At 44.5% G+C, this 14,346-nt stretch overlaps 2 protein-coding genes across 3 annotated transcripts in view; one reads left to right on the top strand and one right to left on the bottom strand.

The window, feature by feature from the left end:
• Positions 1-698: 698 nt before the first annotated feature.
• The window catches only part of LOC110941708 (RING-H2 finger protein ATL73), a 31,059-nt gene continuing 17,411 nt past the window's right edge, over positions 699-14,346 (bottom strand). Inside the window, exon 2 of one of the 2 annotated variants that reach the window (XM_022183372.2) lies at positions 699-1,322. In XM_022183372.2, the coding sequence (XP_022039064.1) occupies positions 842-1,264 (423 nt within the window). In that variant the 5' untranslated portion in view covers positions 1,265-1,322 and the 3' untranslated portion in view covers positions 699-841. Of the gene's footprint in view, positions 1,699-14,346 lie in introns of those variants that run through there. The other variant, XM_022183368.2, reaches the window with a different exon arrangement.
• On the top strand, positions 7,842-10,187 carry LOC110941195. The gene is made up of 8 exons (XM_035976469.1): positions 7,842-7,980; positions 8,051-8,115; positions 8,326-8,431; positions 8,505-8,692; positions 8,975-9,205; positions 9,311-9,685; positions 9,769-9,901; positions 10,147-10,187. The coding sequence occupies exons 1-8, from the start codon at positions 7,842-7,844 to the stop codon at positions 10,185-10,187; spliced, it is 1,278 nt and encodes a 425-aa protein (XP_035832362.1).

Below are 14,346 nucleotides of genomic sequence, written 5' to 3'. Positions count from 1 at the left end.
TAAAAAACGTGCCTTTGAAATTGGACTTTTTTTTTAAATAGATAACTGTTTTTATTTTGCAATTAATTTGTTAATTTATTGGGTTTCCTCCTGAATTGGTGTATAGACATTATGCCTAGTAGAGATGGATATGATCAGATAGTTCCGCTTGTGGCACGATGATACTCCAATGGTCCGTCAGTGATCCAAATTTGCAGTTCAAAAAAAAAAAAAATTTGGGCCTTAACACGCATTCTGTGTATAATATCTTACTAAAAATTGAAGGCCCTTATTTTTTATTGGCCCTAAGCCCGTGCCTAAGATGGAAATCCTAATCGTCTGGCCTTGGTGTTGTGGCCTAGTATGACTTTGTGACCGATTGCAACCATAACTATTTGTGATGAACCTAACTTTTTGTGATTCAAGTTGTGACCGAAAAGAAGATCCTTAACACGTCAAGTTTGGAATCCATCTTAAACCAGTTTATACTTGGGCTGATTAGCTAGTTATGTGATTTCGCTGTTTTATTAATTGAAATAATGTAAACATTTCATCCTCCTTTTTAAAACACTACTGAACAAAAAAGGTTTTATTTAATTTGTACAACGTTATTTTTTCACCAATTAATTTAGAATTTTCGGATTAATAAAGTAGGATTAAGCGTTTCATTCGAAAAAAAAAACCTTCTTGTATCTTTTAAAGCAGTAAAAAATGCATTCTTTTAGAGCACATCGAATCCATAGTTAATTAAAATATAATCATGTTTTTTTTTTCTGCTCCAACTAGCATATTTACAAATGGTTTCACTAGCGATACACCTAACACCTAACACCTAACCAAACATTTCGTGTTTCCATCAATGTTAAACCATGGCACCACCGCGCTCCGCCCTACCCGTTGCTCGGTCTCCACCATCAACAACCTTCGGTGGGACCAACGACCGCCTACAATTCGGGCATGATGCATGTTCCTTTAGCCACTTATCTACACACTTGACATGAAACTCATGTTTACATTCTGGCAACACTCTCACCTTCTCTCCATCCACAAAATCTCCAAGACATATCGAGCATTCAGTGGCGGAACCAGAACTTCCACTTGTCCGCAATCGGAACACCGCTACCGGAATCTTTCTCAGGGCCCGCTTTCCGAGCCCAACAGCAGGTTGAACATTTGTACTTGCCTCCATGGACTCGCGCCTACGTCTTAAAATGATGTGTATAACCGAATTTAACAATAGCGCGGCTACTAACGCGCATAACAAGGCTGCCAACATCACCACCATGTCGGAGTCGAAAGTAGTAGCCTCCTCGGAGGGTGAAGAATCATCGGTGTCGTCGTTCCTGTTAATAGGGTAAGATGTCAAAAGAAGACGATGGTTTAACTCAACCATGTTTTTTGGATTATCTTAGAGAAAATCTAGAGATTGGTTTGGTTTGGTTTTGAAGATGTTGGTTTATATGTATGTATAGGATAGGATGAGATGATCTTTGTTCTGGTTACCTAATAATCACTACCAAATCCAATACCACCTTTTGTTTAGAGTTGCCATGCATTTAGCTCACTTTTTCAAATTTATTGAAAAAGAAAAACTTTTGTTTTGATAATTTAATTAATTTTATGTATTTAATATATCATGAGATGAGATCCATGTAATATAGCAAAGTCAATGGCTTAGAGTTAGCAGAGGGAGATTAGGTAAAGGGTGTGAGGTTTTCCTAATGATTGTTGAAGTTGTTAGGGTTAGGCAAGCAAATTTATTACATTTAGTGGTTTGGGTTCACTTCCAAAAACTACATATATACATTATTATTATTATTATTATTATTATTATTATTATTATTTCAAAATTAACATAAACTTATTTATTTTTAAGAAAAAAATTGTAACAAAGTTTAATCATAAGTTTGATTATATAGTTCCATTATGGAATTGTTTTTGAGTTGTTAAACCGAGTGATTCGAATAAAATTATTGTTTAGTAACTTTTTTTCTAGTTTATTTGAAAGAAACATATATGTAATAACCAAATTTCATTATATTAACAGGTTAGATAAATTTTCTAAACAATACTTCTTAACACATGGATGGGATGACATAATAATAACCAAAAACATGTTTCTTTACCATTAACAGAAAATATATGATGGCCAAATTTTTGGTTCGACAAAAGCAGAAAGCATTAAGACCTACACACAATATTAGAAGATTTCAATAGGTTTTACATGTGGCAATATGAGACAAGTTTTGAGAGACTTAGTCTAATATTTGATTATATAACATAATATCTACTCCCTTCTTCTAAACCCCTTACTCTTTAGTCTTTACTGGTTGGTCCATATTTATGATATTATTATACAGTTAAAAATTAGTATGTCTGATTGATTTCCAATGTCCCAAGTCCAAGCACCCTCAAAACCAACTTGAAATATGAAATACTTAACAACATTTATTACAATTTTAGAAGTTATATATTTCAACTACTTCAAACTACTATTTATATATATACAGTTTCCATGTAGGTAAACACTAAACATGTATGTATGAGATCAGATGCGTAAACATTTTGGGCCATGAAAAACATTTGGATCTCTCAGGCCACTAAATCCAAACACTGATTTAATAGATTCAGTTGGTCCATATTTTTAGAATTATTTGACCTAGCCCAGAAATTCTAATACTAAAAGCCCCTTGGAAAGAATAGTAATAGTTCACAATAACCGGTTATTAAAAAACTACCCCATTTGTGGCTCTAGTTCACAATAATGTCGAATGGACTTAACATTCGTACCGTTGCAAGACAGCTACTTACTTGCTACATTTTGTATGGCTACAATTAGAATGTCAAATGTATATTCGAATAACCGTTTAGAGACCAACATATTAACAATTTATGACAATAGCAGAGATAGTGAAAAGAAAAAAAAAAACTTCACTTATTGATGAAACAATGGTTAACCGGGCAGGGTTAACACACTGGTCTCGTCAAGAAGGGTTAATCCCTTCCTCTCGAGGATCGCTGGCTGGATCACCGGTGGTTGATCTCCTGCACAAGGAAACAAGCCGTGACTCGTAACAAGGAGGATAGGGTGGGGGGTGCTCCTTGTTACCACTCTCCGGCGTGAGAATCAGTAGTTTGCTTGGGAAGCAAAGTAAGATAGTAGTAGTAGTGAGAGAGTTGTGAAGAGATACCTCAAACCTGGTTTGGGGTTGGTATTTATAGCCGAGGAGTGAAGGAGGAGGATGATGGATGGACTGACGACGTGCTGCACCTTTGCAGGTGTGTCAGGCTTGTCGGTTGTGGAGGTTACGCCACGTCAGTCCATTGCTTACGTAGCTCTGACAGGTAACTGCCATTGGTGCCACTTGCACTGTGGTGTCAGTCCCACTTGTTGAGTGCATAGGATGCGGTGCAAGCCGCATCGCTGCATGTGGTAACGTCTGAGGTTACCGCGTCTCCTACTTGTGATCAAGGAATACGCGAGATGCGGTGCTGGCCGCATCGTCGTCCGCGGAGACTATTTGCCTGCATCCCTTGTCGTGACGAAAATGCCCATATGGTGCGGTGCCAGCCGCACCGTTATGTTCATCTTCTTCTATGCCTAAGGTAAGGCTTTCTTGTATTGATAGAAGTGTTCACTGGACGCGGTGCGAGGCCGCATCGCTGTGAATACTTCCGTTTTCATACACCAGATGTGATGCTATGTCGCATCACTCTACCGTTCTCATGTTCCATGTAAGTCCTCCTTTGTTACTAGATAGATTGGATTCAACCCTTGTGCCGACGCGTTCTCGCATGGGCACAAGTAGGTTGTTAGCTGGTGGGAGTTTTGATAAGGGTAATGGTCACTCGCGGTCAATGCTGACGCGAGATCTGGGACCATACCCCTTCAAGTCCCCCCAGTCTAGTGTTGCTGCCACATACAAGTTGTGTGTGGGAGGAGTATTGGACTAGGGTGTTTGGAAGGTAGTTTGGAGTCTGGAGAAGATCCTAGACCATGTGGATGGTCTTTTCTGTATGTAAATCAAGCTGGAGGTCTGGAAGGGTCATCTGACGCCTCTTCCGTACCGGTGAAGGAATTTCGTCTGATGCGAAATTCTCAGCCGTTTTATGTCACCAGGTGGGTTGCCACCTGTTGTTGTGCCGAAGGTCTCTTGGAGACTTTGTTAGTAATGCTGCAGAAACTTCGAACCAACCTCTGAGATGGTGGTTTGAAGGTATGCACCAGCTTTCAACCTCTGAGAGATGGTCTTGTCTTCGAACCACTTGTTGAAGTGGTGCATGAAGAAGAAAAGAAACTTTGGATCAATCTCTGAGATCGGGATCAAAAGTAGTTGATGCTTGTAAGTGCTTTGCTCAAGCTCTATGTTCAGCATCTAGGCATGAGATGACGATTCCTTTTTTGTTGGGTTTTCGTGTTCGTCGTCATAGCTCTCTAGTAACCGCACGTCCTTTGCGGTTACCTCGTTGTGTCATTGTTGGCCATGTTTGGTCGAACAATGTAGATTTGTACTATGGGTAAATAAACATGGTCATAGGCAAGGGTATGCCCACCATTGTTTATTCTATGCAGCCCATAGGCGGGCAAACAAAGTCATAAGCAGACTTGTTACCGCTGTTCGGACGCTTGCTGTTCGACAAGGGCTTGTTTAGAGCGCTTATCTGCGTTCGTTTTGGAGCCACTTACCTTCACGCTCCAATACCGAGTTTGCCTTGAAGTAGCTTCGCTCGGTGATGTGGAGTGAGCTTGGCTCTTCCGTAGCAACCAGTCTGCGGAAGCTATGGTTATGTCCGTAGCTACTCGTGAGTGTCTGCGGTTTTGCATTACCATATTCGCTCGAAGCGGGTGTGTTGCTCGGATGTAGCTCTTGAGGGTTCATGAGTCAGGGTTGTTGATGTGCGCGCGCGTACATTCCCTTCCTTCTTTATGTTAAAGAAGGTGTTCATGTACCCTCTGCGGTTGTGAACCGGACAGGAAGGATTTGAAGCTTGAAGAGAATGAAGGCGATGCGGTTTACCTGTGTCTGAGATGCGGTTCGGTCCAAAGAACAACGCTGGTTCTCAGTGGCGGATCCAGAAATTTTTTCCAAGGGGTTCACTTTTTTTAATGCTCCAAATTCACATGTCCGAACATAAAAAAATTCGGGTCGGTTCGACGGTTCGGGTCGGGTAACATTCATCTCATAAGCAGCCTGTATTATTTTTTTATAAACAAAAATCTAGTACATGTACCGATCATCTAACAATTGTGCATAATGTCGGGCTAATCCATTTTCTTCATACCATCATGCTAACACACCTACACACTTGCGTACTCGCACACCTGTACACTTGCAATTGTGTAGGGTTGAATGATCTGGTCATGAACAAGCAGCCTATGCTAATGTACTATTGTACAACCTTTGATTTTGTTAAGCATCAACAATACCAATAGGTTATTTTACTTATGTATTTTTAACAATACATTAATTCTCCTTTTACATCAATTTTCTATGCATTATAAGCAAGATACTGCAATACATATATCTGTTGCTTTTGAACCTTAAGCAGCAAGTGTATAAGCACTCACAAATTTGATGAATAAAAACTTAAGAATACATCTTTCTATGCAGTTAAACTACAAGAAGAAATAGACATACTCCTATAAAAAATTGGCAAAATAATAAAGATTCATAGGCGGATTCAATAAGCAACAAAAAACTAATTTTTTTATTCCTTGAACAAGTTAATATGAATATGAATATGGATATCGAATGCTACATCAAATTGAATGTCAAAATCAACAATTTTTACCTAGAAATTAATTTGAATGCCAAAACAAACGTGTAAATCAACAAACTAAAAGATAAAATCAACAACTTATACTCTTATAGAGTTTAAACGAACCTGGAGGAGTGAAGGGCCGAAGAGAGTGAGTAAGTGAGGGACTGAGGGAAGGCCGGAGGGGCTACGTGACTGAGCCGTTGAGGCTGGAGTGGCTCTGGCAAGTGCTTTTGTGACGATTGGATGAGTGGTAGGACTGATCTGGAGCGGCCGCTGTGTTTAGTGTGTGTTCTGTTCGTGTTTGGGTTTGAGGGTAAACAGAAAAGGGGAAAACTAAACCCTAATGTTTTTTGAGTTTAAAAAAAACGAGAAAAAAGGTATTTACCCGACTCGAACTCGGGATCTCTAGGTTAGGCAGCGCGCATAGTTACCGCCAGACCAATCCATAACTTTATTTATAAGGTTCCCTTTCAAAATATTAAAGGGTTCCTTTAGAAGTTTCTTAATGATTTAACACTATAAGATACGAACTGAACGGGTTCCTGGGAACCCCCTAAAATGCTATAGATCCGCCCCTGCTGGTTCTGAGCATCTGACACACTTGAACAGGCTCGTGTGTGTCATGTCCGCATATTCCACGTGTGCTCGTGGGTAGTGCAGATAGGTATTATACCCCCTTATAGTGTAGAGATATATATTTTTACCTATTTTTAGGGGTATGTTAAAAAACGACATGCGGTATGGGTTATGGTGCGGTATACCAGAGAAACCGCATGCCGCTTATAATTGGATAATGTAGTCGCTTTTTGTTGCATACGTGGCTGATCTCACGTGTGAGTTGGTGGAAGTTGGTGAAATCTTCCTGGCATGTGCTGAAATGAAAGGACGTTTGCACTGCCCGAGGCATTAAATGCACTGTAGCGAAGAGTGTAAACGTCTCTTATGTCAGGCGCGTGGGCGGCCACGCGCGCGTGATAACCGTCAGCGAAAATGGCGCTTGACACGTGGTGTCACGCAATTCGCTCTTTTTGAACGTGATGATTCGTTTTCTCCCTCCGCATTAATTGCGATGGGTATATAAGGGGAAACCGTTCGTGGTTTCCCCTCACTTGTTCGAAATTTCAAAAATTTGCCGGTGAGAGAAAACTTGTTCTTTGTCTTCTCCGACGATATTTCTTGAAGTTCCGGTGAGGTTTTTAGTTTTTCCACTCACTGTCTTCTGTTTTTTTGATATATCTGATGGCTGAACCATCAAGTCCACATAATGTGGAGGGTGAAAACCCTGAACAGCCGGTAGTAGCGGCTGATGAAGACGAAGATGATGACATTGACGTTCCCGGTGGTGGGTTACCGGTGTTGAAGTGGTCAAAGGGTGGTTTTAAACTCCTGATGACCGCTGTGCAGATGGCCGACGATTGGGATGCCAGCTACCCACAAGAGGGGGATACCGGTGCCGATGATCCGGCCGGTTATATAACCTTGTGGGCTGATTTTTTCAACGACGGCAACCTTAGGTTGCCGGTGACGGTGTTCGTTGCGGAGGTGTTGGAGTATTATCATCTCCATATCTCCCAACTTAGTCCCTTTGGAATGTTCCGAATTAGGAACTTTGAATATACATTCCGTGCCCATTGCTTGCCCATTACAGTGGAAAATTTCCGGCGATTCTACCAGTTGACGGTGAACACCGGTTTTTTCTCGTTTACTCAACGGCATGGGAGCTTGAAGTTGATGACGCCTCCTAAGGGTGTGACAGGCTGGAAGAAGAAATTCTTCTATGTGAAAGCCTGTGCGGTCTATGCCAGCATGTCTTTCAGGAATGTCAACGTTGGAGTTTCTGATGAAGATATTCCTGTTGCCACCGCACAAACTGTGGATTGGTTCTCTAGGCTGCGGCCTATTGAACTCAAGAAATTGGATAACAATCAACTGTGGGTATTGCGGATGATGCTCACAAGACCGGATAGGAAGGCAAGGCCCGTTTTGCGGGAAAAGAGTGGTGGTTAGTTTGTTACTCTTTGTTGTTTTCCTTGTTTCCTAAACCTTGTAGTAACCTGCATGCATGTGTTGTATCAGCGGATGCGGTTGGCTTGTGGAGAATGTTTGAGCCCGATTTCGAGGGCCGGGTTGAGCTTATTGCGGTTGAGCTGAAGAAAGGCTTCAACCTAGAATTTTTTAGCAACTTCCGCGTACCGTCGCGTGCGGTGCTGGATGCCCCGGTGCTGGGAGACGCAAGAGGTAGTTCGTACGTTGCCTTTGTTTTTCCAGTTTATCGTTTTGACTGGTTTTCTTGATTGTGTCAATCCAGGTATCCTTGCGAATTTGGGGAAGTTTGAGAAGCGCATTCCCAAAAAGAATGCGGAGAAGAAAACGGTGAACAAAACCGCGCGGGGTCGTGGCAAGGGGAGTTCTGAAGGCTCAGTTGCCCCTTCTTCAGTTTCTGAAGCCGCAGGTACCTATCGATCTTGTTATCGCGGATATACCGATCACGTGGTAGTATCTGACACCCTTGAGGGTTTGGGTGTTATAGGTAGTGGTGCGGCTGCGGGTGGAACTGCTGCGGTTCCCCCCATTGTTGGTGAGAAAAGAGGACCACAGCAGAAGGCTGCTGTTGGTGGTGAACCAAAGCGTCGGAGACTGCAAACCAAAAGGGCTGCTCCGGCGCAAAAGAAACCTGCAGTTGCTGCTGGTAAGTATATCCCTTTTCATTGTTTTGCATGTACAATATGTTGGATTAACAATTGTTGCTCTTTATGTTGCAGAATCCCGAGATGCAGGGTATTCTTTCTTTGACTTCCCTTCGTCTCCCCTGCATACCGCTGCTGCGGGTGCGGGGGTATCGAAGGAGACTGTTGCGCCCAAGGAGCCTACGGCCCCTTTTGTTGGGCCGGTTCGCGATCCCACCGTGAAGAAGACGGTGGAAACGACTGCTGACCAAATATTCGACACTGTGGATTCCTCAGACAATCTGATCTCTCCTAATGAGGGTGATGGATTAGACTTGAGGTTTTCAGATGCTGGTAAGCAGAAGTCTGATGCTGAGGTGCGGCAGCAAGATGCTGAGCCGCGGAAATCTTCTGTTGGTGAGAAGGGTACCGGTTCGTCTGCCGGTGGTGCGGGTTATGATGGGCCTCCAATTCAGCCTGGGGAGTCTGAATTGGAGTATTACTACCGCACCTATACCCAGGGTCGAAGTACTGTTTATCACCGACCCCCCTGGACTGTTATGCAGGGGGATGATATTTCTAATGACCCTTCTGCGTGCAAGGAGATTTTGGGTGGTCTGGGCACCCCGTTTGAAGTTGATCGTGCCCGTTCGGCACCCCGTGAGCTGCGGATCAACCAACTTTCTACCATGCTAGTAGGAAGTTCCATAATGGCGAACGCCATTTTGGAAGACTATCGGGTGTTAGGCCGCAGAGAGGATGAAGCTGCTCGCTTGCGGGCCGAAGCGGAAGAGTTGGTCAAGGCTGCTCGTGCGGGTGCGGAGGAGCTTGAGAAGGATAGAGCTGCGTTTGAGAAGTAGAAACAGAACTCGGAGTGGGCTGCCACTGCTCAGCTGAAACAGGTTCGTACTCTTGCCAAACTTCTTTCCGATGAACGCAAGAATTGGAATGAAAAGTATTCCAATGAGCGCAAGAAGTGGAATGAATCTTGGGCGAAGCAGAATGACACTCTGTTTCGTGCTCGGCAGGAGTTCACGAACGTCAAGGCAGCGAACGTTGCCTTGGGAAGAGAAAAAGCTGCAGCTGAGGCCATTGCGGTTAAAGCGCAGCAAGCTGAGGCCCTGGCTATTAAGGCGCTGGACGAGGTCAAGGAAGCGGGGGCCCGTACTGCGAAGGCCCTTGATGAGGCCAAAGAGAGGGAAAACCGCATTTCGAAAGCTCTGGAAGAGGCGAACGCGGAGCGTACCCGCTTGGGTAGGGTTGTTGCCAGCCTTCAGGTATGTTTTGTTACCTCTGTTGTATATTTCATTCATTGTTTTGAAAATGTTTATCGAGTAACCTGTTTTCTGTTTTCTGACAGGCTGAGGTTCAGGCCCGGGAGGTCGCAGTTGGAGACCTTACTGCTCGCGTGTCGGTTGCGGAAGAGCGGGCTGATGCCGCTGTTGAGGCCAAGGATGCCTTGGTGTCCTCTATGGACCAGCTGAAGGCGGACCGTGAGTGGTTGCGGACTCACGGTATCGCGCGTGTAAGTATTCGTTGCCTTTACATTTGCTTGGATTAGCATCCAAGACTTATGATCCTTTTATTGCAGATTGTTGAGGCTATCATGAATGCCCCTGAGACCGCAGCTGGTTTGGACCTGGTTAAGGAACGTGCGCGCGATGCTGGTTTTAAAGCTGGTTATAACCGCTGCATTGGTCATATTAATGTAATATCAACGGGCGGTTATACTGATAAGCGATCTGGGTTCCATGGTGTGGATACCGAGTCGCTTCTTAAAGCGGCCGAAACTTCCTTTTATGACACGTCCCTTGCTTGTGTAGAGGAACTGGACAATTGTTTAGAGGCTGCGGACTATGTTGATCGCCTGCGGATGCTTTATCCTGATGCGGAAGAGGAAGATCCCGCTGGTGGTGCCGGAGGAGATGCGGGAACCAGCGTTACAAAATAGGGTTTAGGTTGGCTAGTGTGCCTCCTTTTTGTTTTCCTCTTGTATAGAATAGGAACTTTATGTAAATCCATTAAGGATCACGTGGGTGCTTGAATTTTTTGAATATAAAGTTTTTTGTTCAGTTTGTACAAGTGTTTTTAATTCTTGCATGTCTGAACATATGTTTATGGAACTTTACCTATTTGTGAATGGGGTCAAGTATACTCCATACTTTTGTCGTATGAGTACGCGACAAGTCTGTTGTTTACCCCGTTAGGGTTTTAGAATTGTGTAAGCTTTGTAACAGCTTATATATCCGGAACTCTACCCATTTGTGAATGGGGTCAAGTATACTCCATACGTTTGTCGTATGAGTGTGCGTCAATTCCGTTATTTACCCCGTTAGGGTTTTAGAATTGTGTAAGCTTTGTAACAGCTTATATATCCGGAACTCTACCCATTTGTGAATGGGGTCAAGTATACTCTATACCTTTGTCGTATGAGTACGCGTCAATTCCATTGTTTGCCTTTTTGGGCTCAGGAATTGTGTTAAGTGTTAACAAAAACTTGCTTATCCGGCCGGATAAATATGCAAGTCTTTTTGCCTTTTGCTGGCCTATTACAATATTTGTGTGTGGTCACCACTTTGTATGGGTATCGCAAATGAAGATTTTGCCAATCTGTTTTTGGGATACCGCAAAGTGGAACACGCATTTGTAATAGTAGTAACAAACAATAATGTATAAAATTACTTATTTATTTATTTGCAAATGGCCTGCGGCCCGATAGGTTACATAGAGAAATGTAAGGACATGGCTTACATATAACAGCGTCGAAGCTGTTGTGCATTCCATGTACGTGCGATAGGTTCGCCTTCTAGCGTTTGTAATTTGTACGCGCCTTTCCCTAAGACCTCTTTGATGAGGTAGGGTCCTTCCCACTTGGGGGCAAGTTTGCCTGGGCGCTCGGCATTGGATGCCTCATTGTCGCGTAGGACGTAGTCTCCTGGGTTGAAAGTACAAACGCGGACGCGCGTGTTGTAGTACTTTTCAAGTTTGGATTTATATTTGGCCTCGTTGATGGCAGCGTTTTCGCGCCTTTCTTCCAAGAGGTCCAAATCGATCCTGCGTTCCATGTTGTTGTCTAGTTTTTCAATAGCCAACATTCTAGGAGAGGGGAGACCTACTTCTTCGGGGATCACCGCTTCTGAACCGTAGACTAGGCTGAAAGGTGTCTCCCCGTTGCTTGTTTTTGGGCTTGTACGGTGAGCCCATAAGATACTTGGGAGTTCATCGACCCAGCCACGCCTGGCCGTTCCCAACCGTGCCTTGATCCCTTCGACTAGGCTTTTATTGATACTCTCAACTTGGCCGTTCCCTTGCGGGTGTGCGACTGATGAGAATATGTGCTCAATATGTAGTTCTTCTAGCCATTTTTGAAATTCGTCGGCAGCGAAGTTGGTGCCGTTATCGGTGACAATGCACATTGGTAAACCGAAACGGCAGATGATGTGTTCCCAAATGAACTTTCTTGTTATCATAGCAGTGGTTGAGGCGAGCGGTTTTGCTTCTACCCATTTTGTGAAGTAATCGACCGCTACTATGATAAATTTAACCGCACCCGGAGCGTCAGTGAAGGGTCTCACAACGTCAATTGCCCATTTCTGAAAGGGCCATGCGGTTGTGACGGGGACTAAGTTGTTCTTTGGCCGCAAGGTTTTTGGAGCATGACGTTGACAGTCAATGCATTTGCGCAACTCTTTGACGGCGTCCAGGTGCATGACGGGCCAGTAATACCCGGCATTCATGATTTTGGCCACTACCATGTGTGGTCCAGCATGTATGCCACATATGCCCTCGTGTATCTCTCGGATGAGGTATGTGGCATCCTGCGGGTTGACGCATCGCAGGAGTGGCCCGAGGTATGACTTTCGGTATAAGATACCGTCTCCCATTTGATAGTGGCACGCTTTGTATTGTAGCTTGCGTGCCTCTGATTTGCTTTCGGGAGTCACACCTGATTGTAGATATGCGATAATAGGTGTCATCCATGATGTTGTACCGTATTGAATGACATTGACTTGGCGTAAGGGTACCGAGGGATTTTGCAGAATTTCAATGCGTATCTCCTTTGCCAAGTGTTGGAAGCTGGTAGATGCAAGTTTTGATAGTGCATCTGCGGACTTGTTTTCGCTTCGATTAATATGGCGAATATTGAACGAAGCGAATTTGGATATTAGTTGCAGGGCTTGCTCGAGGTAGAGGATCATGATATCCCCTTTTGCGGCATAGTCGCCGCGTATTTGGCCTGCAACTAACAAAGAGTCGACGTGTGCTTCCAGATGTTGCACGCCGATTTTGACTGCTAAACGTAGCCCCGCTAACAGGGCCTCATATTCTGCTTCGTTGTTTGTGCTTTTGAAATCGAGGCGGATTGCATATGTAAGCTCTTGGCCGTTAGGGCTGACGAGTCGCAGACCTGCACCCGCACCTTCCTCGTTGGAGGCACCATCGGTAAATAGTGCCCATGTTTCTGAGGAGGATGGCGTTGGTGCAGGAGTTTGTGCTTCTTCGCATTCTTGGATGCGATTCACCGGTATTTCGGCGGCGAAATCAGCTAAGATCTGGCCTTTAATCGCGGGGCGCGGTTTATAGTGTATCGTGTGCGCGCCCAACTCGATTGCCCATTTTGCTAATCTCCCAGAGATGTCGGGTTTGGATAGGATCGGGCCGATCCTGTAATTGGTTAGCACTGTAATGACGTGGTTTACGAAGTAGCGTCGTAACCGTCTTGAAGCATGCACTAATGCTAGCACCAATTTTTCCATTATTGAGTATCTCGTCTCTGGGTCGTTGAGCATCTTGCTGATGTAATAGATGGGTGTTTGAACCCCCTGTCGCTCCACTATCAGTACCGCACCCACCGCGTTGTCCGCGGCGGATCGGTATAATATGAGTGGCTCATCCTTGCATGGTGCGGTTAGAGTTGAGAGTTGTATCAAACACTCCTTCATTTCCCGGAAGGCATGTTCAGCCTCTGCGGTCCACTGGAATTGTTCTTTCTTTGAACAGCTCCGCAGGGTCTTGATGAATGGATAAGACTTAGCTGCATGGTTGGCTAAGAATCTGTTGAGTGCCGCTAGCCTGCCGGCTAGCCGTTACATATCTTTCATCGATGAAGGCGATGGCATGCGCTCGATCGCCTGAACTTTCTCCCGGTTTACCTTGAATCCATCTTTAGTCACGATGAACCCAAGGAATTTGCCTTCTTCCATTCCAAACGAGCATTTCCCTGGATTGAGCTTTATGTTAACGCTTCGCAGAGTTTGGAATGTTCTTTCAATATCCGTGAGCATGGTATCCTCTTCCATGCTCATGACGACCAGGTCGTCCATGTAGATTTTGACACTTTTGCTTATTTGCCCGCGGAAAGTGTCGTTCATCAACTTTTGATAGGTTGAGCCCGCGTTGCGCAAACCAAACGACATCTTTGTATAACAGTAATTTCCGGTGGGAGTCCGGAATGCCGTTTTGTCTTCATCCTCGATTGCCATTTGTACTTGATGGTACCCTTTGTAGCAATCGAGGAAACACTTCCACCTGAATGGTGCGAGATTATCGACTTTTTCGTCGATTTCTGGAAGCGCGTAACAATCCTTGGGGCAGGCTTTGTTAAGGTCTTTGTAATCGACGCACATGCGCCAGCCCCCGGACGGTTTTTCTACCATGACTGGGTTGGATAACCAAGTCTGGTATTTGACTTCCCGTAGGATGCCTGCGGAGAGCAGTTCTTCGATCTGCTCTTGCATCGCCTGATTTTTAGCTGACCCAAGGTGGCGTTGGCCTTGGATCACTGGCTTAATACCTGGCAAGGTATTCAAGTGATGTTGCGCAATATCACGTGGGACCCCGGTCATGTCTGCGGGTGTCCACGCGAAGATGTTTTGGTTCCTGAAGAGAAGCTGCTTCAGGTGCGCTTTGGTGGTCGGGGACAAGGCGTGACCCAATA

Source organism: Helianthus annuus, chromosome 1 (genome assembly GCF_002127325.2).
Source record: "Helianthus annuus cultivar XRQ/B chromosome 1, HanXRQr2.0-SUNRISE, whole genome shotgun sequence".
Taxonomy (NCBI): domain Eukaryota; kingdom Viridiplantae; phylum Streptophyta; class Magnoliopsida; order Asterales; family Asteraceae; genus Helianthus; species Helianthus annuus.
This window is presented reverse-complemented; position numbering and strand designations above follow the sequence as displayed.